Genomic DNA, 27,048 nt, shown 5'->3' on the forward strand with positions numbered 1-27,048 from the left:
GAATGGGAAATGGGATAAAAAATGGCGGCGGGGGGGTGGAAGTACATGGGACTATGGTGATGGCACATGGGTGATTTGGTGATAGGAAGCCCAGGGGGATGACAACTGAGATGGAAAAAGGAACAAAATGATGTAAAAATAAACTATTACATTAAAAAAATAAAGGACCATGGATATAGTGATAGTTTGTCAGTCGGCAAACTCCAGGGTTCCTCTCTTTTCTCAGGTCCTCTTCTGAATCCTGGGGAGATGACACTGCCTACGGCCCAACCCCAAAGACATCTACTGTCCTTGTTTTTATTCATGATTACAGAGCAGAGTAAAACAGTGAAGGGCAACATGCTGTACTCACCAAGCAAAAGTGCTGTCCACTGTAACAACAGTTGTCACCAGAAATATGTGAAACAGGGTGTCGTATACCTGAAAGGAAAAGCTCATTTAACTACGTGAGTTTAGCTACATGAATTTCCTGTAGCTGAGTGAGAAGGCTGGCTAGAGCCAGGCTCGCCGGCCTTGGCATGACGCACACTGGGGGTCAGGGCACGCTGGGGCGGGGGCCGCCCTGTGCACCTGCCTCTCCGGACTGCGTGCCAGGAGTAGTCTTCCGTCTTACTATGCACCCACAAATACGTCCAGATTGGCAAAACGATCAGTTTGAGAACCGCTGGTTTTGTAGAAGCCCCGCCAAAATTGCAGAAAAGGCTCACTTCTCTTAGCAAGGAATAATTTGTTGCTATTTTAAAAGCAAAAACCTTTTCCAAAGGAAATTCACACATGATAACAAGCGCATGTGCAGACAGATGCTCAGTGTCACTGGCCATTAGGGAAACACAATGTTGAGCCTCCTGAGAACCCCCACACCCGTGAGAAGGCTGCTAGCAAAGAAACGGAAACAAGTGTCGGTGAGCACGTGGAGAAGAGAGAGCCCTGTGCACAGCTCCTGGGCACGTAGCATGGCGCAGGCAGTGTGGGAGACCGTGCAGAGGGCCAGAAAACAGAAGGGCCATACGGTCCCTAGTGCCCCAAAATTATTCATTTATTTTGGCACATACCCCCAAAATTAAGAGCAGAGGCTCAAAGAGATATTTGTACATATGCTTCATATTCATAGTAACTCACAATAAAACTACAAGCAATCCAAAAGCAGAAAAACTCACCACCAGGTGAGTGACTATAAACGAAGGTGGCCTCAGCCGTAAAGGAGTGACTCAGGCTACGTGTGTGCCCAACGTGCGGAGGAGAAGTAAGTGGTTGCTAGTGCAGTCGGGTCACATAGCGAGTAAACGGTGACACTCTGGCCCGAGGGAGGAGGCTGGGGAATTAGCTCTTTGGATGCTACTCAAGAAGTTAATGGAGAGGACAAGACCAGATTGACTTAGAGTGTAAAAATCCCTGATGGTTACTTAATTAACTAGATATGGAGTTTCCATGTAACTCAGCAACTCCATGCCTAAGTCTCTCCCCAGGACGATTGAAAACACAAGTCCACACAAAAACTTGTACACAATGTTCACAGAAGCACAATTTACAATGGCCAAAACAGGGAAACAATTTAAATGTCCAGAAGCTGATGAATGAAGTAACAAGTGTTACATCCATACACTGGAATGTCATTCGGCCAGAAAAGAGAGTGAAGTTCTGACACAGGCTAGATGGACCTTAAAAACATGGTGCTGGCCTCCCTGGTGGCGCAAGGGGTTTAAGCAAAGCACTATGAAGCTATTAGCAGCCACTGCAGCCTGAGTTCGATCCCTGGCCAGGGAGTGACCCACAGGGCGCAGCAGACCTCTCCTGTTTCCCTGCTGCTCCCCTCAGCAGTGTTTTTCAGTGGATCTGCCTGTTCTGCTCCCCACTCTGTCTCTGGTGAGTCCTCTCACTCCCTGCACCTCTGGCCTGCACCCCAGTTCTTATATGCATAAGTGAATAAAATAAATATTAAACAAAAAGATTATAAAAAACAAAACATGATACTCAGCAAGAGAAGCCAGACAGAAAATACCATTGTGTGACTTCAGAAAATGTCCAGAACAAGCAAATCAACAGACAAAATATGGACTAATTGTTGTTAGGAGCTGGAGGAGAAGGAATAGAGTGAGTAGTTAGTGTGGATGGGCTTCTTTTTAGGGTGATGGGGTAATAGTTATACCACCTTGTAAATATGCTAAGTACTTCTTAATTATACAATCGAATGTGAGATTTATGCAAATTTATGCTCCCTTGCCTCAAAGAAAATCATGAACTGAGAGAGAGAAAAAAATTGATCTGGAACATCAGGAGAGGAGCGGGAGTGAGGGCAGTTTAGCTGTAGGTGGAAGTTCTCTGAAGAGTAGGACTATTCCCCTTAGATTCCGATGTGTACTGGGTTTGCGTGTGACAAATTGACAAGGTGGTTCCGAGACTGGACCCAGTGTTACACATAAGTGAGGTAAACCCTGACAGTTGACTTTCCTCTTGGTAATGCAGGTACCTGAACCAAGTTTTGCTGGGGAGGCGTCCACCTTCAGGAGGCCCAGCCCAGACATGGGCTGCCACTCACGTGGCCGGATGAGAGCCACACTGCGGTCTGGAAGGCCTGTTTATAGGCCCTGGTTGGCTCAGGTAACTGGCCGGTTGGGACTGACCTGCTTCCTTTCTTTATTCCCACATTTTAAATTCCACTGTTATGATTTACACTCACCAGCAGAGAATGTGCCTGTGAAACACCAGACCCCCCACAGTAATAGAGGGGCCCCACTCGCTACCTGTGGCCCAAGTATGCTGCGTAAATTCCAGGTCTTACATGTAATTAACCTCTGTTGTCTCCCAAGTGTCCTGATGGTCATTGCTGAAGGGCACCTTACAGTCACAATAAGAACCCTAGAGGCAGGTCCAGTCTTAATAGTGACGTAAGGGGAAAATGTCTATGGGAAGTTCACTGAGACCCAAGCGAATGTTCCCAGCCATTTTTAGACCCAAAACAGCACGTCCCCACACATGGACTGACAGTATCCACACTTCAGCCAGAAGCGTCATCATCACACCCTGATGAGAGCAGTCAATTCCCCAGCAGAGTTTGACACACCTGGCAGGCAGGCTCTGTGTGAAGGGGGTAAGGCACCACCTCATCCACCACAGTCGCAGCAAAACAACTAATTCAGAACATCCTTGAATAACGTCGCCCCGCTTCGTTATTAACACGGATGAGAAAAGAAACAATGGCTTCCCAGCCAGCCGCCATGGTGTGGCGTCGGCACGTTCCCTCTGGGGAACGTCCAGAGGTTCACTGGCGTGTCTGGGGTGCCGGCCTAAGTGCACAGGTGGCCTGAGGGCTCGGTCCACAGTTAGGTGCCCACTGTGTTCGCAGCTGCCAGGATGGGCTCTGGCCCCTGAGGTCCTGAGCTGGAATAGCTGGGTGGAAAATGAGTGAATCAGGATGATTGTTGGATATTAGAAGTGGTTTAGGAGTTTATTTAGAGGTTTGGGTGATATTTTTGGTGACCTGAAATATGTGCTAGAAACTTAACTCTGGTTTCCATCGGTGAGCCTGTGGTAAATCTGGTTTCATTATACATTGTTTTTGCTTCAAGTCAATTTCCAAGAAATTTCTCTTTTATTTATGCATATAAGAACTGGGGTGCAGGCCAGAGGCGCAGGGATGTGAGAGGAGTCACCAGAGACAGTGGGGAGCTGACCAGTTGGATCTACTGAAACACACTGATAGGAGCAGTGGGCTGGAGAGGAGAGGTCTGCTGCGCCATGTGGGTCAGCCCCTGGCCGGGGATCAAACTTGTGCTGCAGTGGTTGCTAATATCTTCATAGTGCTGCAACTCAACCCCTTGTGCCACCAGGGAGGATCCCTCCAAGAACTTATTGATGACTTTAAGTGAGAACTTACTGTACAAGTGAAGCAAAATACAACAAATTGCCAAGTGGAGATTTACCAACTGGGTGTTTCTCATCTGAGGGGATTTTACCCCCCAGAATGTACTGGGCAATATCTCAGGACATTCTTATTTCCAAGAGTATGGCGGGGGGGGGGGGGGTGGGAGGGAATCTTCCTGGCATGCTCCTCAACGCCCCCTCCCCCCAGCCTGGAGCAGCCCCACAGTGACACAGCACTGTCAGGAATGCCGAGGTCGAGAAACCTGTCAGGAATGCCGAGGTCGAGAAACCTCGCGCTGACCTCTCACCGTCCTCCCCTCTTCAGGCAAAGAGAAGGTTCCGTTCTAATCACAGCTGTAACATTCTTTTCTAAAGTTAATGTCTCCCGCCTTGCATCTTACATCAGTGCTCTCTTTCGCTCTCTTCATAAAACTGACCGTCACTTCTGTTGCAGGAAGTACAGTCGTTGCTCGGTGTTGCCCTGTCAGTGACAGGCGGCACACACAGCAGTGGCCCTGTCAGGCTGTACCGTATGATTTAGTTGTGCTGTAGGCTAAAATCAAGATTTGTGTAACTGCCTTCTGTGACATTACACACCTACAAAATTGCCTCTGGACCCACTTCTCAAAACTGTTCCTGTCATTAGCAACACGCGAACCTGTGTGAGACTCAGTATATCCCTCCCCAACAGAGAAGTCAACAGGCAGCAATTTCTAACTCCTTGCAAATCCTGCTCATGTCTCTCCTTTACTTCAATTAGTCAAACTAGGTTTTCTTGACTTCCAACTATAATCCCTAAGGAAAACACTAGATTCCTACCCCAGGGAATGGAAATTGGGCCAATTTTTATCTGAATTGCAAAGGCATGATTAATGTCTGGGGCCTGATAGCCATGTAGCAATATAGTTTGTATTTCCAAAAGCAGTAACCTTTTCTCTGACGTTGGCTGAAATTAAAGAAAAGAAAAAAACATAAAACACACATACCTAAAGATTTACTCCAGCTGTTTTCTTCATAATCATAAACATAAACTTTTTGATTCACGACTAATAGCAATATTGAACCAGCAAAATGTGCTGATGTGACTTCTGGTTTGCCAACCTAAAAATAGTAATAAAAACAATTCAATAAGCGCATTTTATCAGACACTGACTCAGAAGTTGACAGTTTTAGACACACCTCCAAGAAACACTTAGGTCAGCAAGAGTTGTTTGGCTCCTAGACATTGGGAACTGTACTCAAAACTAGGAGGTTGAAGTTGGTGTTTGGTACTTTTAGATACCTAAATACTTTCCATTTCCTTCTCCCTGATGAGAGCTTCTCTGAGGGTAAAAACCTGAAGTTTGAAGTGATGACTGACTGAAGTGTCACTTCAAAGAAAAATCATTGATATTTTAATCAATGACAAAATCTCCTTTAGGGCTCAATGGTAGAATTTTTCTCACACATTTTCTGAGAGATTTCTATTTCGGTTTAGAACAAGTTAAGGAGGGCTTGAAGTTAGTGTGTGATCTATTCATAAAGCACAGTGGAGGTGGTACTTGCAGCATTCTGCTTCCTTTTTATTTTTTGAAAAAACAAAAAAACAAAAAAAGAGAGCCTTTGGCAGTGAGGGCCAAATAGAATCAACCATTCTTTCGGCTCAGAAATTGCTCGTCTGTGTTTTTAAGTATGTTGTAAAATAAACAGCAAGCTAACAAAAACAGACGAGTGTGATACTTCCACACTGTATCTTCCCCATGAGTATTACTTTTTTCAAGCATCCTTCAGATTATTCAGCAAAATAGCTACCATCATTGATGCAGGGATGGAAAGTGGAAGGAGACTACTCATAAAACCATCTCTTGTGAAAAAAACGTTCTTTCTGAAATACACAATGAAGGAATTAAATTAGGACAAGTTCACATGCAGAAAGAAAAGAGACAATTACAAGTACTGTAAGACTATCCCACTCAAAACAAAATTCCTTTTTAGGAAGAAATCATTTAAGTCTCCTTTCCTCCTGTTCCCTCTCGCCTCTCTCCCTCCCTTCTTCCATAAACATCTAAAATGTGGGTGTTTGACTTCATGAAATAATGTTAAGTTAAAACTGTGATTATGTCAAATATAAAATTACATCCAGTCTATATTAAGTGACAGCTTATCTTGCTCAAGAGGAACTTCAGTGCTCTAATCCCACTAAAGTAAATGGCTCAGACGAGAAACACGTCTATAGAGAGAAACAAGTCCCCTCTTGTAGGAGATGTCTATGAATTGAAAGGGTCCATGAACATGGTTTACCTATTCTTTAGCTAGGTCTTTTCTCTCCTTTAGAAGAGTTTTATAGTTATAAACAAAACAAATTCCTGACTTAAATCCTATGTACTTGAATGTTTTAGTTACTATTGTTAAGAGAATTTTTCATAATTGCCTTGTCTAAGCATACTCACAGGTGTTTATGCAACCATCCTCCTCCTCCCTCTCCAGAACTTTTTTCTTCTTCCCAAACTGAAATTCTGTGCTATTAAACACTATTTCTCCATCCCTTTCCCCCAGCCCTGGCACCATCCTATTTTTTTTTTTTATGTTGCATTGTGCATAATTCCTTGGCCAACCATTATATTACTGAATAATGTTGGGAATGTGGTTTCATACCTCCGCATGTGTGTCCTCTACCAAAACTTTATCCTGTTCTGAAGGAAGATGTTTTCAGTTTTTCACATGAGTATGATGTTACTTGAAGATTTGTGATGCTTTTTAGCATGTATTGAAATGATCATGATTTTTATCTTTCTTTGTTAATGTGTTGAGTATCACTGATTGATTTGCCTACGTTGAAACAGCCCTGTGTCTTTGGAATGAATCCCACTTAATCATGATGCATGATCCTCTTAATATATTGCTAGATTCTATTTGCAAAGATTTTGTTTAAGAGTTTTGTGTCTATTGATAGATGGTTTTTGTTGTTGTTGTCTTTTTTGATCAGGGCACTGTAGACCTCATAAAATGTGTCTGGGAATTTTCCTCCTGTTTCAGTTTCTAATTGAAGCATGAAGGAGGCTAGTAGGCATTAGATCTTCTGAAAGTTTGGTAGTTTACTAGTAAAACCATCTCATCCTGGGCTTTTGTTCTTAGGGGACATTTTATTTACTCTTTCAATTTCTGTGCTTGTGACTGGCCTCTTCAAGCTATTTTGTCCTGGTTCATCTTGGAAGGTTGTCTGATTCTAATAATTTGTTTCTTCTAGGTTATCCAATTTGTTTGCATGTAGATGTTCATAACAATTTCTTGTGATCCTTTGTGTTTTTCTATGTAACTCTACCTCCTTTACTTCTTTTTTGTGTTTTTCTATGTAACTCTACCTTCTTTACATCTTTTTTTTTTTTCTTGTATAGAAGAACTGGATCTAGGCCGGCAGAGCAAATGTGTGTGTGTGTGTGTTGTGTAAGAGGATTTACAAGAGACAGACGGGGAGCAGAACAGACAGATGTACTGAAATGTACTGTTGAGGGGAGTAGTGGGCAGGCCAGGAGAGGTCAGGTGCCATGTGGGTTACCTCCCTGGCCAGGGATTAATAGGGTTGATGATGCTGAGACTTAACCCCTTGGCTACAAGGGAGGCTCACATATCTGATTTTATAACCTTGCACCTGACATGCCAAGTACATATTGGACAGGAGGTTTCCACTGCTTTGAATGCCCTAAGGCCATTTATATTTGGTTCTCATTTCCCTCGTGGTGAGTTTTTCATCCTTCAAAACCCAGTTAAGGCATCAATCCCCCAGCAGAACCTTAGGAAACATTCTCTTCCCAGTGTACCCAATCCCCATGAGTGCTCATGTCAAGGAACTTGGACAAGTGGCATTACATTAGACTGTCATTACTTTAGTTACTTGCTGCTCTCTTCCTCTGACTCTAACCCAGCTATGGATTCCCTGCAGACCAGCGACTAGCAACAGAGGACAGAGACATCTTCCTTAATGTTTACTGAATAAATAAGGGGGAAAATATAACATTTTAGTAAAAAAGAATTGAACAATACATAAAATGTTCACTTACCCTAAATACAGGGCTACACTTTTCTGACAAGGATGTTTAATCAAGCGTGGTGTCGTAGAAGAATAATACAGCTGGTCCTAGAGACATAGTGACAAGATCTTAATAATAATCAACACCCAAGAAAAACAACTTTCTGTTTTGCAACACAGAACATGTAAAGATGAAATCTCAATCGGCTGGGTGGATCATGTCAATGTCATTTTCCTGTCACACACTTAACCCTATAATACAGGGGTTAGGAGCACTGAGTCCCCAGAAAAAAACCACATGTAACTTTTGACTCTCCAAAATCTTATCTACTAATAAGATGCTGTTGACTGGAAGCCTTATTGACAACATAAACAGTCAATCATTTTTGTAGGTTATTATGTATTGTATATTGTATTCTTACAATTAAGCTAAAGAAAAACTGTTATTAAGAAAGTTATAAAACTCATTTGCAATGTTCTGCACTATACTAGCTGATACCACAAAGTCACATCTGTTTATAAGAAAATTCAAGCACAGCACTGTGAAGGTATCCAAAACCACTGCAGCACGAGTTCAAGCCCCAGCCAGGGAGGTGACCCACATGGTGCAGCAGACCTCTCCTGACCCGCCCACTGCTCCGCCCATCTGCCTGTTTTGCTCCTCACTCTGTCTCTGGTGAATCCTCTCACCCCCTGGACCTCTGCCCCATACCCCAGTTCTTATATGCATGAATAAACAATTAAAAAAAATGCATGTTGTGGGCCCTCCCAGGTGGCACAGCAGGTTAAAACACAGCACTAAGAAGCTAAAGCCACTTCAGCACGAGTTTGATCCCTGCCCCAGAGGTGACCCACATGGCGCGGCAGACCTCTCCTGACCCGCCCACCGCTTCCCTCAGCAGTGGACTTCATTAGTCAGCCTGTTCTACTCCCCACTCTGTCTCTGGGGAATCCTCTCAACACTCCTACACTTCTGGCCTTTACCCTAGTTCTGTATGCAAAAATAAATCTTTAAAAAAAAATGCATGTTGCTCAAGGGCCAACTGTACTTGGGTTATGTCAGCTGTCACCCTGAAGGAAGCTGGGTAAAGGTTTGCAGGACACCTCTCGACTGTTTTTGCAACTAGTTGTGAATCTATGCTGTTATCAAAATAAAAAGTTAAGATTCACCACATCTCATTTCATATACAAGTTACTTAAGATTATTAGTTATTTGAAAAAAGAGGCCAAAATAGTTTAAAATATTTGTGAATTTTCGGGGGGGGGAGCAGTACAGCAAGTTTCTTGTTGCAAAATGTCATGTAAAAAAAGTACAGTGGACCCTTAGCAACATGGATTTGAACTGTGAGGGTACACTTAGCTGCCTATCTTTTTCAACAAGTAAATATATTTTTCTTACAATTTTCTTAAATGCTTTATTTTTTGCTAGATTACTTTACTGAAAGAATACTATGCCCAATATAGAAAATATGTACCAATCAATTGTTGTTATAAGGCCTCCCATCATAGTAAGCTATTAGTAAAGTTTCTGGATAGTTGAAAGTTACAGGTAGATTTCTGACTGCTTGGGGAGGGGTGCGAGTCAACACCCCTAACCCTGTATTGTTCAACAGATTTTACAATATATCAAAAAGAATAGTGGACAGATGCGGTCTGAGTTCTAAACCCAGTTCTCTTGGTTTGTCCAGGATCTTTGACCTTTCTTAACTTTCTTTTCTCCCTTGTGAAACGGCAAGAAACATTCCTACTTCGAAGGGCAATGATAAGCATGACTGTTCTAAGGCTGACACAACACTGGCACCCAAGAAATACTGGAAAATGTCAGTTCTGACTCAGTGATTAGATAGAAGGGAGGAATGAATGTGAAGTATGGACTCACATACCCCTTCAATTTGCTGTACGTGATGAAACACCTTTCCCGTCCTCACCGTGTGAACACTGGAGGAAGGGACAAGAGAGGCCACCGGTCAATCTTTATTGAATATTGGCATAATGCACACCTGGGTGCCTCCAGGTTACCTTTATTTTTTATGCTTTCAGGGTTATAATAGCCCCTGGAAAACCTGATGAAGCTGGGGCCCTTTTCCTCCCAGAAACAGACATATGCCTACACAAGAATGAAGATAAAATTCTGAGTGCTCACGAAGATTCATTTGCAGACCCTAGTGAGGAAGATTAGGAACTTCTACTCCAAAGAATTCTTCTCTTTTGGGGATGGGGAGAGATGTTGGTGGCTGGAAGAGCAGTTTACAGCAGGGGTTCTCAGTCTTGGAAGTAGATCCAGAAGCTATCTGGATAGCGTGACCAGCCACAGATCACTGGCTCCCTGCTCTGAGTCTCTGATTCAGTAGAACGGCGAAGACCCAGTGGAGTCTTTGATTCTGCTGCACTCCAGCTACTGCTACTGCTACACCTACTGCCGCTGTGCCCTACTCCTATTGCGATACGCGTCCGTTTTCAAATCTATAAAATAAGATTAAGGAACCACTATGCTGTGAAGAACAGTGTAAAAATCAAAGGAGGCCATACACCAGAAGTCATTCACTATTTCAGCAAAAAACAAGGCCTGGGGTCCTTCCTGGTGGTGCATCAGGTTAAAGCACAGCACTATGAAGCTGTCCACAGCTACTGCAGCACGGGCTCCGTCCCCAGCCAGGGAGCTCACCCACATGGCACAGCAGACCTCTCCTGTCTTGCCTGCTGCTCCCTTCAGCAGTCTATTTCAGTTGATCTGCCTCTTCTGCTCCCCACTGTCTCTGGTGATTCCTCTCACCCCCAGCACCTCTGGCATGTACCCCCGTTCTTCTATAAATAGATGAATCTTTAAAAAAAAAAAAAAAGCCTGCAAAATGTGACAAATTGCTGGAGATAGGTGCTTCTCCAGGCCAGGGAGTGGGTGTTGGCATGTCTAGTCCCCTAGGCAGCCTGCATATTCACTAGTCTACTATTTACTTCAAATTTAAAATGGACTGTCTAAAAAGTGAGTAAGATAAACTCTACACCCCCATGAAGCTAATCTTCTAGTGACAGCAACAAAAATAGTCAAAAACAAAACAATGTAGTAACATAAGAAAAAGCATCTATGGGAACAAGGGAGGCTTTATGTAAGGAAATGTGTTTAAGTCGGGATTTGAATAATGAGGAACCAGTTAAGGAGCAATCTGGAAGAAACGTGTGCCAGACAGAGGAACAGCAAATGCCAAGATTACCACCCCCCAAAGCTGGACCACGCTTAGCCTGTTTAATAGATGGGGAGCTGTTAACCAGGGGAGGGCCAGGGGCAAATTACTGGTTGTCAAATCACATTTTAATTGTCAAGCCAGGGGAAGAACTTGTGGGTGGCATCCGGTGGCTGACATCCAGTGGGAGAACAGAGATGCTGCTCAACACACTACAATGTACAGCCCACCCAAGGATGATGGGCCCCAAATATCAGCCATGCTGCAACTGAGAAACCGGGTCAGATCGTACGGGGAAATGCAGCCTGCACAAGGAGGTGCCTCAGATTCGTTTATAAACAGTCCCTCAGGCTGCTGGGTAAAGAAATAATAGATTAATAATACATTAAATAATCGATAAATGAGGACCAAGCCAGGGAGGTGACAACGAGGTGACGTGCAGGGGCGGAATGGACGAAAGTCTCCAGGTGGCCCTGCAGGACCCGGTGATGGGCTGGAGAAGTACCAAGTTCTGCGCCTGAAAGAGTAAATAAACTGAAAAGCCTCAATTAGGTTGGGGGGTCCCGCGTCTTTCCAAGAAAAGCCAGCCCCCTTGACCCCAAGGAGCACCCTATCCCCAGAAGGGCGGCCCCACCGGCACAACGACTGAGATCTGGCCAGTGGGCAGAGCCGCAAAGTCGCCGCCGCCAACAGCAACCACGCCAGCATCTCGCTAGAGGTCCCGCCGCCACGACAGCCCCCTCAACCGCCGCGGGGGGTCTCCGGGCACGACGCGGCGGGCCAGAGAGCTACGCATGCGCACAGGGGCGCGAGCGCCCGGGAGTCGGAGCTTGCGTCGTCTTCCCCGCGTACGCCCACCTCCACACACCCCCGAGCCGGGCCTGGGGCGTCTACGTGTTGAGCATGCGCCTAGCGTCGCTCGGGAATACAAAGCCCGCCCGCCGTGACGTGCCCCACACTCTAAATAAGCTCTTTCCACCACGCGCCCAGACATCTAAGCGCATGGCCGAGGCTGGTCATATGTTCCCAAAGCCGCGCTTGCAGCCACAGCGCTTCTCTTTCTAGGGATCGGGCACTTGGCCTCAGTCCTCCACGTGAAGGGGAGAGCCAGAGGGGTGGACGCAAGGAAGGAGCGCAGGCCCCGCCCACCCTTCCCGGCCTCCACCCTCTGTTCCCCGTAGCGGATCACGGACGCCGAGGCACGCGCGCGGCGTCACGTGCGCCCCAGCGCGGCCGGCGGAAATGACGCAAGTCCCGCGCGCCGCCAGGATGGCCGGGCCATGGCGGCGGGCACAGGCTGTGTGCGGCTGTGGGGAGCTGCGCGGTGTTGGGCCCTGCGGCGGCCGCTGCTGGCCGCCGCTGGGGGCAGGGTCCCGACTGCGGCCGGAGCGTGGTTCCCCAGAGGCCGGCGGGCTTGCGAAGCCTCGCCTCCCTGGGCGCTCTGGGGCCGAAGCCCCGCATCCGCGGGCCAGTGGCGGGAGCTTTGGGATGCGAACAGCCGCGGCGGGAGTGGCGGCTCATTCTCAAGCGGCGAGGATGCACCCGAGGGCGGCGCGGAGGACGGGACCACGGGCGCGGCGGGCAGCTCGGGCGGTGGAGAAGGCCCGGTCATAACGGCGCTGACGCCCATGACGATCCCGGACGTGTTCCCGCACCTGCCGCTCATCGCCGTTACTCGCAACCCAGTGTTCCCGCGCTTTATCAAGATTATCGAGGTAATGAGAGCCCCGCCTTGGCCTCTGTTTCCCCATCTCTGCAAGCAGCGGGTTGAACGGAGGGATCACCTAGCATTTCGTGCGTCGCACTCTTCAGACATGAAGCTTGTGAAATGCTGGCGTTCTAATCGTTGCGTGCTCACTACTAGTTTGATGAACTGGATATAAACTCCTCCCTCGTTAAGGGTCCTTAAAGGGGGTTCCGCCCAACAAGCACCTGACTGCCTAATTAGAGTCCTAGTCATAGAAACCGGCACTGAGGGCCAGGACTGGAGTGGGCCCTGCTTTCCCCCTGCCTTGCCCCCCCACCCCCCGCCCCAATCAAGGAGATATATGCCTTACAGTTACAAGCCCTTTTGGGATCAGGTGGCATTCCTTACTAAAACATTTCTAGATCGCCATTTTGTGCTAAGTATAGTTCTAGACGTTAGGGACACAGATGAATTAAGAACGACAAAAATCCTTGTATTCGGAACTTACACTCTATAGCAAATTATGAAAGGTGATAAACAAGATTAGTAAGTGAATTCTGTGTTGTACAACAAATAATAGCAGGGGGAAAACCTAGGAAGTTGGAAGAAGGATGTTCTTTATTCAGTGGCATAGTATTTTTGGCCTCCTGCCTGTAGCAGATACTAAATACAGCAGCCAACAGGTCAAATGCAAACTCTAAGGAATTTAGGTTCCGATGAAAAGAGGTTTAACAAGAGAGATGATGTCAGACTAAGATCCATAAAGAAGGGGGAGGGGTGGATTGAGGGTGATGTAATAGAGTGAAAGCAACAAGAATGCAGGAACTTAAGATTTTAGTGTAGGAAGGACTCAGATGCCTTCCATTTCCCCACTTTTTTTAGTTCTCCCAAGTGGAAAGAAGGAGAAAGGTTATCTGTTTACTGTTACAGCAAGGTCATGGAGTGAGTCAGCCTCCTTTTCATCTCCCCTCCCTCCCCCACCACATACACACTCCAGTCTCTGCTAAATAAATCTCAGTAATCCCTTGGAAAGGGAAAAGGCGATATAGAGGGACATCAGCCAGTCGGTGGGGGCAATGGTAGGAGCCCCTTTCCACCTCTCCCCCACACTGTCATTTGTCTCAGCCAGCGCCCTTCCTTGGCGCTAAGTAGTGGTTACTCTCATGGCTCAGAGGACATAATAATAGGGCCTCATTTCTTAGAGCTGTATGGGAGCTCTATGGGCGATCTGACCTGGAAAGAAATCACTTGGCCCTTGAGACATCTGTACAGCGTGACCTGCTCCCAGCAGTGTTTCCTAGAAAATACCATGAATCTCCTACCTGCCATCAAGAATAGACTATGACTCTGGGGCACTTGGTGATTGATGAGTAATAGAGATGTGATTGGGAAATACTTCTAATGAAAACTGGAGGAAGTTACTTCCAATTTTGGGTAAATCAGCATGGTTTAGATTTTCCAACAAATATCACCACTGAACAGCTCTTGAAGTTGGAGGCCAAATCAATTTCTTGGTTCTTGCCACTTGTCCCCTTGGAGTGTTCTTTAGGTGAGGGGAAGAGCCTCCCGGCGTGCTGCTAGTCCACACTCCCCTACTCCGTGCTTCACACAGCCGTCTTGTTTCTTTTTTTAAGGTTCAGAGGTTCCAGGACCATGTTCAGTTAGTTTCTTGGATCAGATAAGATCATCCCCAGAGAATCACAGAAAACAGAGCTGCTGTCAAAATGTCAGCTAGAAAACCTACCCTGCATTTCACTTTGGGGTCATTGTCATGCTAGGTTAAAAATAAGAAGTTGGTTGAGCTGCTAAGAAGGAAAGTCCGTCTTGCCCAGCCATATGCCGGCGTCTTTCTAAAGAGAGATGACAAGTAAGTGCAATTTTTCCTTCACTCCTTTGTTGAAACTGCCTAGGAGTGTGGCTCACTATAAATCCTGTTTCAGAGCAGCTTGCTTCAAGTTCAAATAGTAGCTTTCAAGCTTGACTTGAAACCAAGCAAGGGGACAAGGCCAGGAGCCAAGCACAGCTGTTTAGTCTGGGCTGAGGACTCAGCTGGCAGTGCCCGGCCTCGTGCTCTCCGAATGTGGGCGGGTCTTCACCTCCAGGGCCCTTAGTGGTAACACCCCTGGGAACCCACTGAACCCAGAGTAGGTGGACAGATATCACGGCTCTGCTACGTCCACCTTGGTGGTAGGAGGCAGTTCCACTTCCCAGTTAAGATACATTTTAAGCAGACTAGGTAACGGGAGTGTGGACTGGAACCGGGATCCTGTCTGCATCCCACCCCCACCCGGCTGACTGGGCTGGCGGCACCGTCTTGCTGTCACCACTGCTGGCCGCCCTCACCCCCGGAGCTGCTGTGAGAACCTTGCAGCCGCTGCTGGTTTTCAAGGCCAGTGAGGGCGTTTCTTCTCCCCCCTCCCTTAGTGTGAGACAGCCCCCTGAGAACCGAGCCCCTGTTCTGATGACTCTTTGTGTCCCTCTCCCCCAGCAATGAGTCCGACGTGGTGGAGAGCCTGGATGAAGTCTACCATACTGGGACGTTTGTCCAGATCCACGAGATGCAGGACCTTGGGGACAAGCTGCGCATGATCGTTATGGGACACAGAAGGTGCATGGCTGACCTCACAGGACAGGGCAGGAAGAGTGGCCCGGGGCGCCTCCTGTTCTAGCACGGAACGGTCCTCTTCCATCAGCCCTGGGTCCTTATCACGATGACGAAGCCAGGCTGAAGATGAGGGCTGGGGCGTGTTATTTCTGGGTCCCCCTTCGCAGAGTCCCCTTAATGTGGTGTGGGTGGTCGGCCAGAAAGCATCGCAGTAGCACGCGAGCTCAAATTGTGTCTCTGGGTGTTGTCGGCCGTTCCCGGTGGGCTGTTTCCTCCAGGGGCCATGTCCGCTCGTGCCAGCAGGGGTGCCGGCAGGCCCCTCTGCACTCCCTGCCCCGTGGCTTGTGGCTCTCCTGCCCGGACGCACGGCGTAGTGTCTGAGTCCTGCTGTTCTTAAGCTAGAGGCTGCGCGAGACCGCACTGCAGTCACTAGGAAAGGCTCCGAGCTCAGCTGGCGGAAGCTCTCCGTGGCATGTTTCAAGGAGCTCGGGCCTCAGGAGGATCCGAAGTCAAATGTGGGAAACGTTCCAGGGACTCGGGCTGTCAGTAAATGCTCTGAAAAGCCCCATCCAAGACCTAGCCCGCGTGACGGGCGTTCCGTTTAGTCTTCCATCCTTTTGTATGTGTGTGAGCTGGGCGGCGCAGCCACGGCACATTCGGCCATTCTGCACGATCCTGGTGCTGTTTCCGTGGGACTCAGCCCCACGCCTATCTTCCTTTGCTCACGTCAGAGTTCTAGGGAATAGGCTACTCTCCTGTCTCCCGGAAGGCTTCAGTGGCCAGAGGGAATGATAAGGCGCAGCTGAAAATAAAGTGGCAGCGAGTGAGCGCTCCGCCGCCTTCAGGGCGCCTTACTGGATGCGTCCTGCTGTCTCAGGACCAGGCTGACTTGGTGTTGCTGACTTGGTGTTACCGAACCCCTAACTTTCTGGTGTCTGGCAGCTGGGCACTGAGTTCACCTCCCAGGTAGCTTTGGCCCCGACCCTCTGAAGAAGATACTGATACTAGTTATCCCTGTGCATCGTAGGCGAGTCAGAGGTTATAGCGTGTCTCCATTGAGCGTGTTTGCCCCGGCCTGGTGTCTGCTGGGCACTTTGGTGTGAATAGGGAATCAGGAAAGGGCTCATCTTAGGGAATCCACCCCACAAATGAGATGACATGGGCCTGTAAAATACGTCACATGCTGAATTCTGAAGGGGGAGGTGTGTATGTGGAGGCTGACCAGGGAGGGCTTCTTGGAGACGGTACCTTTTGAAGCCAGAGCTGAATGGTGGTGGAAGGCAACTATGGTGAGCTTGAGGCTGAAGGAGGGGCAGGCAGAGGCCCAGAGACGGCTCTGGATGGGCCCCAGTGCTACTTAGTGCTGGCTTATCCCGTATGCTTGACATTCACAAAGGACAGTGGGATCTTGGGATGGGAAACAGAATGGGACTAACTGAAGTCAGGGGTGGCCACTGGTAGCAGCTTGGCCTCCTGTTCTGGAGCCCCATAGACTACCTGCTGGGGTAATTGCAGCACTGAGGCTGGGGGGACCCATAGTGATCAGCACGGGGAGCCTCCCTTGGGGTAGGCACCTTCCAGCCTCAGGTATCATCTCTGCCTCCCTTCTGTCCTAGGATTCATATCAACAGACAACTGGAGGTGGAGCCGGAGGAGTCTGATGCTGAAAATAAGCAGAAGCCCCGCAGGAAGCCCAAGCGAGGCAAGAAGGATGCGGAGGAGGACTCGAATTCCAGGCGCCAGATGGACGTGGTCATGGAGCCCGCCTCGGGCTCCCCTGGCGAGGTGCTCATGGTCGAAGTTGAGAATGTTGTCCATGAGGACTTCCAGGTCACGGAGGAAGTGAAAGTAAGCCAGCATGGTCGTCCCTCGGTGCCACGTCTGTGTTTGCACAGGGCGCCCTGCCACAGCCCGTCGCGTGTCCATGGCCTCATGGACTGCATGGCGTGCACGTTTTTCCTCCCAAGAGCACATGGGAGAAGGTGGCAGTGGAAATGTAAAGGGGATTTGCTAGCGCTCTTAGCTGTGAGTGAAGGAGGCAGGATTTGAACCCCGGTCCAGCCTTATTCTTGCTGACTCCTTCCCCTCAAGCCAGGGCTGGACAGGAGAAGCAATGTCCATTCCCATATCCCTGGGGAGAAACAGCTCTCTAGTCACTTTGATCCCAAAACTGAGGCTGGTCTGCCTTCTCCACAGCATGGTGAGCCAGCCGCCAGGTTGTAGTGGAAAATTCCAGCCCTTCTCAGGAGGTAGACAGGGTAAGCCACCTCCTGTGGGTAGGAACAGAGGAAGACAAAGCTAACCAAAGGCCTTCCCGTCACACACCCTGGGCTGTTGGCTTCCTGAGTGCAGCCTCAGTGTCCTGCAGCTGATCTGCACACAGCTGGGGCTTGGGGCAGGTCCTGAGCCTGGTGTGAAGGTGCTGGGGTCAATTCGTGGTGTCCCCAGACTGTGAGGGCTGTGGCTGCATCCCCAGGACCACACAGGCCTTTGACAGCAGTACCGTCCAGAACTTTCTCTGGTGGTGGAAACGTTCTGTAATTCTGCATTACCAGCTAGCTCCCTGTGATTATTGAACATGTGGTACAACTGAGGAATGGAGATCTAGTTTTATTTAATTGTAGCTGACAGGGAGCTGTCCATGGCTAATGACTGCTGGATTGGGCCGCAGATTGTTAGCATTACCTGTGGTCCTGTAGCGGGGGAAGGCAGGTGGTTGGGCACCTAGATGCTGCAGTAAGAGACTGGGCCCCTGGCCTCGAGCTCAGTGCTGTCACCACTGCAGCCTGAGTTTGATCCTGGCCAAGGAGCAGCAGACCCCTCCTGTCTCCCCGCTGCTCCCCTCAGCAGTGTATTTCAGTCCATCCATCTGTTCTGCTCCCCACTCTGTCTCTGGTGAATCTTCTCACCCCATGCATCTCTGGCCCGTTCCCCAGTTCTTCTATGCAAAAAATAAAATTTTTTTTTTTTTAAAGATTTATTTATTTGTGCATACACAACTGGGGTACAGGCCAGAAGTGCAGGAATGGGGAGAGGCTTCACCAGAGACAGAGCGGGGAACAGAACAGGCAGATCGACGAAGTACACTGCTGAGGGGAGCAGCGGGCGGGCCAGGAGAGGCCTGCCGCGCCATGTGGTCACCTCCGGGACTGGTGGGAATCGAACTCATGTGGAAGTGGCTTTAGATTCTCAGTGCTGTGCTTTACCCACTGCGCCACCAGGGAGGGCCACAAAAAATAAAATTTTTAAAAACCAAACTGGGGGCGCTTCCTGGTGGCGCAGTGGGTTAAAATGTAGCACTTTGAAGCTATCGTCAGCCACTGCAGGATGAGTTCAGTCCCCGGCCAGGGAGTGACCCACAGGGTGCAGCACACCTCTTCTGGCCCACCTCCTGCTCCCCTCAGCAGTGGGTTTCAGTTTTCTGCCTTTTCTGCTCCCCACTCTGTCTGGTGAATCCTCTGACTCCCCCTCCCCCTGCACCTCTGGCCTGTACCCCGGTTCTGTATGCCCTGGGGGAGACCACATGCTGTTCCTCATGCGTGTGGGTGGTGCATGCACCCCTATTGCCTGTTCTTGTTCCATCCACAAAGGTCAACTTAAGCAATTCAAGACAAACTCGGCCACTGGAGATCAGGTGATTACGTTGGAAAACCTGAGCTTGGCTGTGCCTCATTAGGGCGCTGCACCAGGAGCTGCTGCCCTCTGGAACCAGTGAGATGGCTGACTCCACTGTGGCAGGGAGGAGAGTCAAGTGGGAAACACCCACCGAGCTAGAGAGGGGGAGCGGCAGTTGTAAGGCTAGGGCTCAAAGTGAAGGAATGAAGTGTACCCCCACTTAACTTCCCCGAGACCACTTGGTCCGGACTCAGGTTCAGAAGCACCCGAGGAGAGGGTGGGCTGTAGGTGTCACACTTGGCCCTCGCTCCCGGTGGCTGGTAGTGCAGGCTCTGGGCCTCTGAGCTCGCCCTTGGCCAGGTCCCGGTGGGAGGGGCGCCCCGGCCCAGCCCCTACTGAGCCCTGCGACCCTGACTCCCTGCTAGGCCCTGACTGCGGAGATTGTGAAGACCATACGGGACATCATTGCCTTGAACCCGCTCTACAGGTAGGCCTCCCGCCTGCACTGGATGGCTGCCTGGCCCCAGACCGGGCTGTGGTCTCCCTGGCTCCACAGCCGCGTTGGGGCGGCTTTCTCCGCGTGTCCTGAGAGACAGCCTTGTGGAGGCTGGGGCCAGAGGTTGGTGTGCTGTCTGGGTGGAACCTGCTTGCCTTGTAGCAGGGTGGCCGCGTGGCGGAGAGTGCAGGTTCTTACTTGCCTCCCTCCTGCTGACAGAGCGTAGTTTGGGCCGGAAGCCTTTTTGTCCTTAGCTCTGGCAGAGGAAGGGATGCGCGCCAGGAAACACCGAGCATCTGCTGGAGGGTGCCGGCCGTTAGCCTCTTGATTCTGCCTTGGGCAGCTCCAGAGAGGCCCAGTGCTGCAGAGGAAGGGAGACTAAAGCTGCCCCCCCAACCCCACCCCCTGGGCTGCTGTCCAGACAGGAGTGACTCCCTGGCTGCTGTGATGGCTCCTGCACCCAGCAGTGTCCCTTTGACCCTCTCAGGGAGTCTGTGCTGCAGATGATGCAGGCCGGCCAGAGGGTGGTGGACAACCCCATCTACCTGAGTGACATGGGTGCTGCGCTCACTGGCGCCGAGTCCCACGAGCTGCAGGACGTGCTTGAAGAGACCAACGTGAGTCAGTGCCCGCGCCCCGCCAGCCAGCCATCGACCGTGGGTCCTGTGCTGCATGCTGGGCGCCTCGGGCCCAGCTGCTTGTGCTCGGCTCTGCTTTGCGATGATCTCGCTTGTTCTTCTTGGCAGCTGTCTGGGATTCCCCCAGGCCATGCCCCTCATTTATTGGGGAGCAGGTTTGGGTTGCTGCTAGTCTTGTCATTTCAAACAAGACCTCAGTGAGGTTTTCCTGTCCACTTGGCTCATGCACTTGCAGTGTCTGTGGGAGGTTCCCAGGGCGGCTGTTGGCGAGGCATGGCCTGGTCACCAGCCCGAGCTCGCGCTCTTTCCCGCAGCAGCGCTCTGGGTGCTGTGCCCCATCCCCCCACCACTTCGCAGTCCTCTCACGTCTTCCCTTCCTTGGCAGATTCCCAAGCGTCTGTATAAGGCCCTGTCCCTCCTCAAGAAGGAGTTTGAGCTGAGCAAGCTGCAGCAGCGCCTGGGGCGGGAGGTGAGTGGGGTGCCCGTCAGGAGAGGGGTGCACAGGTGAGTGGTGGGGGAGGCGCGCTGCACTGGTGTCCCAGTGGCTGAGCCAGCGTGAAGCCTGGGACCTCACCCTGGGCATGGAGAATTGCTCTGCCTGTGGAGCCTGTGGAAAATGGAACAAATTGGGAACCAGCCTGGGGCGGGTTAAAGCTCTACCCTCACATTCAGCCAGGTGAGCACCACCTGCCCACAGTTGGCAAATCCATGGAAGAACCGCACTGTCAGTTGCTTAGCTGGCCAGATGTGACACGGTTTTTTTCACTTAGAGAAATTTTACATCATGTTGCTAATTGAAAAACTACAACGCGTGGTCAGCAAGCACAGCAGTGGCCTCTGCAGGCAGGTGCCTGGGCTCCCACCGTTCTCCCTGGCCACGGCCCACACCTGCTCTCTGTCCGCTCACAGGGAGCCTGGCCCGTAACAGAGAAGCGTGGGGACAGGCTGGCCCGGCCCGGCTCCCCTCCTTGTACAGTCACGTCGCGCACTGACTGGGGTTCGGTCTGAGCTGTATGTGTTTGAGGACTCTGAGCTGTGGTCCACAAAGCCTGTGGTTGCTGCTTAGGCCAGAGGGCAGCCTACAGGACTGGGCACCAGTACAGCAGCTCCTGCCTCCTGGCAGCTTGCAGCACAAGCTTCCTTCCCTGGAATTCAGCGTTGGTGTAATTTCTTTTGCAGGCCCCAGAGAGCCCGGGCTGGGGAGACTTTGGGGTAGAGGTGGAAGGTGGTGCTGGGGCACTCTCCTGGGTCCTGTCGGAGCAGGCGCCCACGTGAGTCTGTGGCTCTGGTTCACCTTCTGGGACACTTGGCGGGACACTTTCATCACAGCTGCTTGGACTGTAGGTGGAAGAGAAGATCAAGCAGACTCACCGCAAGTACCTGCTGCAAGAGCAGCTGAAGATCATCAAGAAGGAACTGGGCCTGGAGAAGGAGGACAAGGACGCCATTGAGGAGAAGTTCCGAGAGCGGCTGAAGGAGCTGGTGGTCCCCAAGCACGTCATGGACGTGGTGGATGAAGAGCTGAGCAAGCTGGGCCTGCTGGACAACCACTCGTCAGAGTTCAAGTGAGCACCCATGGTGGGGTGGGGTGGGGTGGGTCACTGGCCCTGATCTGGGGCTTTGCTAGCCCTGCTGGCAGCCCAGGGGCACCAGGCAGAGTTTAGGGGATGGGTGGGTGCAGTGGGCGGGCAGCGCGGATGTGGATGTCCCTTCCCAGCAGTGGGCAGCACTTCAGGACCCCTTACTGCTTCCTCTGTCCTGTGGCAGTGTCACCCGCAACTACCTGGACTGGCTGACGTCCATCCCGTGGGGCAAGTACAGCGATGAGAACCTGGACCTGACGCGCGCCCAGGCGGTCCTGGAGGAGGACCACTATGGCATGGAGGACGTCAAGAAGCGCATCCTGGTGAGCCCCCGGCGCTCTCCCCAACAGACCAGGGGCGTCCCTGCGCTGGTGAGGCCCCCTGCCGGCATATGTGGACCATGAGGTTCAAGCCATCCAGGTCCTCCTAGGCACCGCAGTCCCTTATCACTGGTGCATGTCAGTGCACCCAGGTGGGCACTGAGAAGCAGGGTTTGCTGCGGTCTCGATTTCTGAGTGGTTGCTGCCTCCGGGCTGACACTGCAGACTGTTGGCCCAGAACTCCTCTTCCCTGCGTCGTAGAAAACACCCAGAGCGACTCCTGGTCAACTTGCAGATCTCACAGTGTGGGAGGGGCTCAGGTGAGGAAAGACTGGTGGGGTGAGCAGGGCCTGGGGTCAGGGGTGGAGGCCCCAGTGGAGGGTGCGGCATAGCTGTGGCTCTGAGGCGCCATAGGTAGCCCATGCACCTGGGCCAGATGCCTGCTCCTTGGCGTGCAGAATCCGGGTGAATCAAGTCATCCTTGAGACGGGTAAGACAGGGACCCAGGCGTGTGTGACTGAGGGTGGGTAAGCTACGGCTGGACCCGGGAGAGGACTTGTCGTGACGCCCAGGATGTAGGAGGACAGGGAAGTTGTTGATGGGCCTGACCCTGGTCACCCAGTCACCATGGTCTCCGCTCCTACTTGTCCTCTTGGAGTCACAGGCTGGCCTCCTGGTGACCGGTGCCGGGTTCAGTCAGCTCAGCCCTTCTGGAATGGGCCCTGACCCTTCTCGCAGTGTGAAGGCAAGCAGGCCACACCAGCGCCTTCAGGCAGAGCCTCGTGCGCTGCAGAGGGGGTACGAGCGCTCATGGCAGTGACCTCTGCTTGCAGGAGTTCATTGCTGTCAGCCAGCTCCGAGGCTCCACCCAGGGCAAGATCCTCTGCTTCTACGGCCCCCCTGGTGTGGGCAAGACCAGCATCGCCCGCTCCATTGCCCGCGCCCTGAACCGCGAGTACTTCCGCTTCAGCGTAGGGGGCATGACTGACGTGGCGGAGATCAAGGGGCATAGGTAGGCCAACCTCCTCTCCTGGCTCCTGCCCTTCCCTTGGGCTTCCTTCTGTGGCACTGCCCGTCTTATGCTTGTCAGACTGATTGCAGTGCCTTCTTGGCATGCTCTGACTTGAGTAAAGTTGCCAGAAAGTCCAAGCGTTGCATGAACTTCAGGCCTGGCTCAGTCCAGGCACTCGGTGCAGATTTGAAATCTTGGCCTCTTAGCCAGGTTGCTGGAGGCCCCTAAGTGGCTCTACTTTTGTGTGCCACCCCTGCCGCACCCTCACTCAGCTCCCACATTTCTCCAGCCAGAGTTCTGAGACTGGGGTGTAGAGTTGGGGACCAGATGGTTTCCCCAGGGAGAACAGGTACCACACAGTGAGGTCCTAGCACTGGGCTGGGCCCTTCCTCCATCATCAGACCTGTGCACTGGCGAAATCCTCTGAAAGGCCCCTGGCCTGTGCATGGCACCTTCTGCAGGGCCTTGCTTTGGGGTTCATGATGCTTGCCTTTCAGGGGTGGTTCTTTGAAAAACAGCCCAGGGATACCGTGTAGCAGACAGCACATCTCTTCTCTCTTTGCCACTTAACTTCCATCCTGTAGTGGGAAGCATCAAGTCGCTCTTTAGTTTATATTTCTCACTTTCCCAAAAGCAGGGACAGTGCTGGCCACCTCGGGCTCTTGGGCCTTCCTGGTGGGGACCCCTGCAGAGGGTGCCTAGTTGGCAGTGTGACTACACCTGGGGTGGTGTGGCCTCCCCACCACTGTGCTGGCGTGAACTCCGGGAGTTAGGAGTAGGGACCTGAAGTGGGGGGAAGGGGGAGCAGGCAGTGAGCCCCGCCGGGGCTGAGGCTGGTGTTGAATGTGGGTTTGTTGGGCGGCCCCCAGACTGGAGGGTCAAGCTCTGAGGGTGACGAGAGGGGCTGTCTACCAGGAGGGCAGAGGGCGTTCTTGCCGGTTTTAACTCAGGGCTGAGGTTTGAGCTGGAAGAGTAGCAGGATGAAGGTTCAGGGGCGGATGAAGGGAGGCAAAGACCCCTATACCTCTGGTTTCAGGACGCCTAGGAACTGTGGGCAAGGACTATTCCCAGGGGTACATAAGCGCAGGCAGCCTGATGTTGGGAGTGAAAATCCAGGAGATGGGACAAATAAGGCAGGCCCCAGATACTGGTCCCAGATCCCAAAACATGGACGATAGGGAGCTGACTCTGTGGTATTGACACCAGCCAGTTCTCTTTTGCCCACACCCCTCCAGGGACCCTCCTTGCCCAGCCCAGCCACAAGTCTTCCTTGCTATTCTTTCAGCTCACCAGACGTGGTCCCGCCCCAGCACCTTTGCACAGACTGTTCTGTCCGAAATGATCTCCCCCTACATACCCACTGCCACCCCTTCGACTGTTTTGCTCAGGACCTCTAAAACAACCCCTTAAGCTTCTGTCCACCCCCTTGGCATTTTGGACCTCCCGTCCTGCTTTTCTTTTTAGCATAAATAATTGTCTCCCTGGCCTGGTTTATGGTCTTGCTGGATACTTAGTTACAAGTACACAGATTTGTATCTCCTTTGTTCTTTGCGAATTCCCATAGCCCAACCAGTGCAGAGCAAGGTTCTTGGGGAACATTCCAGAAAGAATTTGGTAGCCTACGCTCAGTGACCATGACGACTGTGCTTGCTGTCCCTTAATGAGGACCCCGAGGCAGGGGCATCTCTGCTGCCTGGCTACCCGAGCCCCTCCCGTTCTGTGGGCCAGGTGATGAAGGCTGGGTTTCAGCATCTGGGGAGCAGCTGCCAGTGGGAGCAGGGGATGGCCAGGTCTGAGAGAGACCTGGCAGGGAGTCTGTCCCCTCAGCACTCAGGCACAGCAGTTGGAGTGACTGATGGCTCTGCAGGCTGGGTTTGGCCTCCACTGTGGCCTTGTGTGCATTTCTGTTGCCTCTTCTGAGCATCCCGGAGAGCACCTGTGCACCAAGTTCCTGGAGCTCTGGGCAGGCTCAGCCTGTGGGTGAGGGCAAGGCCAGACCCTGGCAACAAGGCCCACTGTGCCCTTTCCCACAGGCGGACGTACGTGGGTGCTATGCCAGGAAAGATCATCCAGTGCCTGAAGAAGACCAAGACGGAAAACCCTCTGATCCTGATAGATGAGGTGTGTGCCAGGCTGGGGGTTTGGGCCAGGGCTGGGGTCAGTTGGAGCAGCAGTGTGACCCACTTCCCCAAGTCAGACCTGGTCCTTCGAGCCTTCCCATTCCAGAACTCCTGGCAGCCCTGACCAGGCTGTCTTGAGGTGGTCCTCAGTCATTTGCTGACCCCCTCCTTCCCCAGAGGACCCATACCTGACTCCTGCAGGGTCTTGGCTGCTGGGTCCCCTTGCTGAGTTGGGGGGCTGGTGGGGGCTGGGGTGGCACAGGCAACAGGATGAGATTAACACTGACATCTGTCGACCCCTTCAGGTCGACAAGATCGGCCGGGGCTACCAGGGAGACCCCTCGTCTGCATTGCTTGAGCTGCTGGACCCTGAGCAGAATGCCAACTTCCTGGACCACTATCTGGATGTGCCTGTGGACTTGTCCAAGGTCCTTGCCCTACCGTCCCCAGCAGTGAGCGGGCAGGATGGCTTGTCCTCCAGCATCTCACCACTGCCTCCTGCAGGTGCTGTTCATTTGCACAGCCAACGTCACCGAGACCATCCCAGAGCCACTGAGGGACCGGATGGAGATGATTAACGTGTCGGGCTACGTGGCTCAGGAGAAGCTTGCCATTGCAGAGGTGAGGTTAGGCCCCCCACCGTCCCGGCTAGCCCAGGCCTGGGGAGTAGGGGGCACTCCTCATGCTGAGTGTTGGGCACTTAACAAGAGCTGGGGGTACAGTCCACTGTGACCCTGCATTCAGAACTCCCATTCCAGAAGGGGAGCCAGGCAAGGTAGAGACAGACTGTCCGTGTCAGCCTGTGCAGGGGTGTTAGGCTCCGGCTCACCGTTCACGGAGCATCCTGCTCCCAGTGCCACCTAGTGGGGTTTTGTCCCCACCAACCCGTTCTCCAGGTGTGCCCTACAGCTCAGCTAGGTTTGGTGCTGCGTGGAAGTAGGTGCAGCGATCGACCCCATAGGATTGCCCCCACTTTAGATACTGGTTGCAGATCCCTTCTTCTGACCAATTGGCTATAAATTGGGGTTCCCATGACCCCTTCCTTGGGCTTGATAATTTGTTAGTGCAACTCACAGAACTCTGGAAGGTTAGGAAGCCAGTCAGGAACAGACGGACGAGGTGCAGGGTAAGAGCTGGGTGGGTCAGGGTGAGGTGCTTTTGTGCCCTCGGGGCACCTCCATTCAGCATTTCCATGTGTTCTGAGCCTGCTGTCCAGGGTTTTATGGAGGGGCCCTCGTGTGGGCGTGATGGATTAAGCCACCTGCCATAGGTGATCTTGTCCCCTGTCCTGCTCCCCTCCCCCATGCCCCAAGTCACTCCTGGCAGTCAGGAGCAGTGGGAAGGGACTTCTGACCAACAGATGTGCCGTGCACCCACTACTCAAAACTAGGGTTCTAGAAGCTCTGCCAGGAACTAGGGCTTCCTGGCATTTATTATATCCCAGCACCACAGGTCACAGAATGAGTTAGAAAAGGCATCTTGTTATCACTGGGTTTAGTCACTCCTTGGCATTCAGGGCCCAGGATTGTCAGGTACTATCTTGGGTGCTGATAGGAAACACCCATGACCTAGTGTCTCCTTGTGGTTATGTTTTTTTTTTTTTGGGTTGATTCCATGTCTTCACTATTGTAAATAGAGCAGCAATAAACGTAGGGGTACAGATGTCTTTTTGGATAGATGTTTATGTATACTTTGGGTAGGTATGTGGGAGTGGGATTTCTGGTTCATATGGAAGCTCCATTTTTAGCAGTGTGATAGACCTTCAAAGAGCTTTCCATAGTGGTTGTATCAGCTTGCATTCCCACCAGCAGTGTTGGAGAGTTCCTTTTTCTCCACATACTCACCAACATTTGTTGTTGCTAATTGTTTTTTTTATTTTATTTATTACAAAGTCTATTTTTACATCATTTTGCACATTTTTTTTTT

At 51.3% G+C, this 27,048-nt stretch overlaps 2 protein-coding genes across 2 annotated transcripts in view; one reads left to right on the plus strand and one right to left on the minus strand.

The window, feature by feature from the left end:
* CATSPERD (catsper channel auxiliary subunit delta) overlaps nt 1-11,754 on the minus strand; it is a 37,581-nt gene extending 25,827 nt beyond the window's left edge. The window contains exons 1-6 of the mRNA XM_004688868.1: nt 11,681-11,754; nt 9,751-9,805; nt 7,899-7,975; nt 5,653-5,725; nt 4,848-4,962; nt 353-420 (exon numbers count right to left, since the gene is read on the minus strand). Of these exons, the coding sequence (XP_004688925.1) occupies nt 353-420; nt 4,848-4,962; nt 5,653-5,725; nt 7,899-7,975; nt 9,751-9,805; nt 11,681-11,754 (462 nt within the window). The remainder of the gene's footprint in view (nt 1-352; nt 421-4,847; nt 4,963-5,652; nt 5,726-7,898; nt 7,976-9,750; nt 9,806-11,680) is intronic.
* A 561-nt stretch (nt 11,755-12,315) lies between these two features.
* The window catches only part of LONP1 (lon peptidase 1, mitochondrial), a 19,511-nt gene continuing 4,778 nt past the window's right edge, over nt 12,316-27,048 (plus strand). Inside the window, 15 exon segments of the mRNA XM_004689316.2 lie at nt 12,316-12,423; nt 12,425-12,490; nt 12,492-12,761; nt 14,512-14,600; nt 15,222-15,341; nt 16,955-17,186; nt 19,379-19,440; nt 19,937-20,066; nt 20,473-20,556; nt 21,432-21,652; nt 21,855-21,993; nt 22,824-23,002; nt 25,036-25,123; nt 25,428-25,550; nt 25,627-25,743. Coding sequence (XP_004689373.1) covers nt 12,316-12,423; nt 12,425-12,490; nt 12,492-12,761; nt 14,512-14,600; nt 15,222-15,341; nt 16,955-17,186; nt 19,379-19,440; nt 19,937-20,066; nt 20,473-20,556; nt 21,432-21,652; nt 21,855-21,993; nt 22,824-23,002; nt 25,036-25,123; nt 25,428-25,550; nt 25,627-25,743 — 2,028 coding nt within the window.

The sequence above is a fragment of the Condylura cristata genome, unplaced genomic scaffold, assembly GCF_000260355.1.
Source record: "Condylura cristata isolate star-nosed mole 26May11 unplaced genomic scaffold, ConCri1.0 scaffold00025, whole genome shotgun sequence".
NCBI classification, from domain to species: Eukaryota; Metazoa; Chordata; class Mammalia; order Eulipotyphla; family Talpidae; genus Condylura; species Condylura cristata.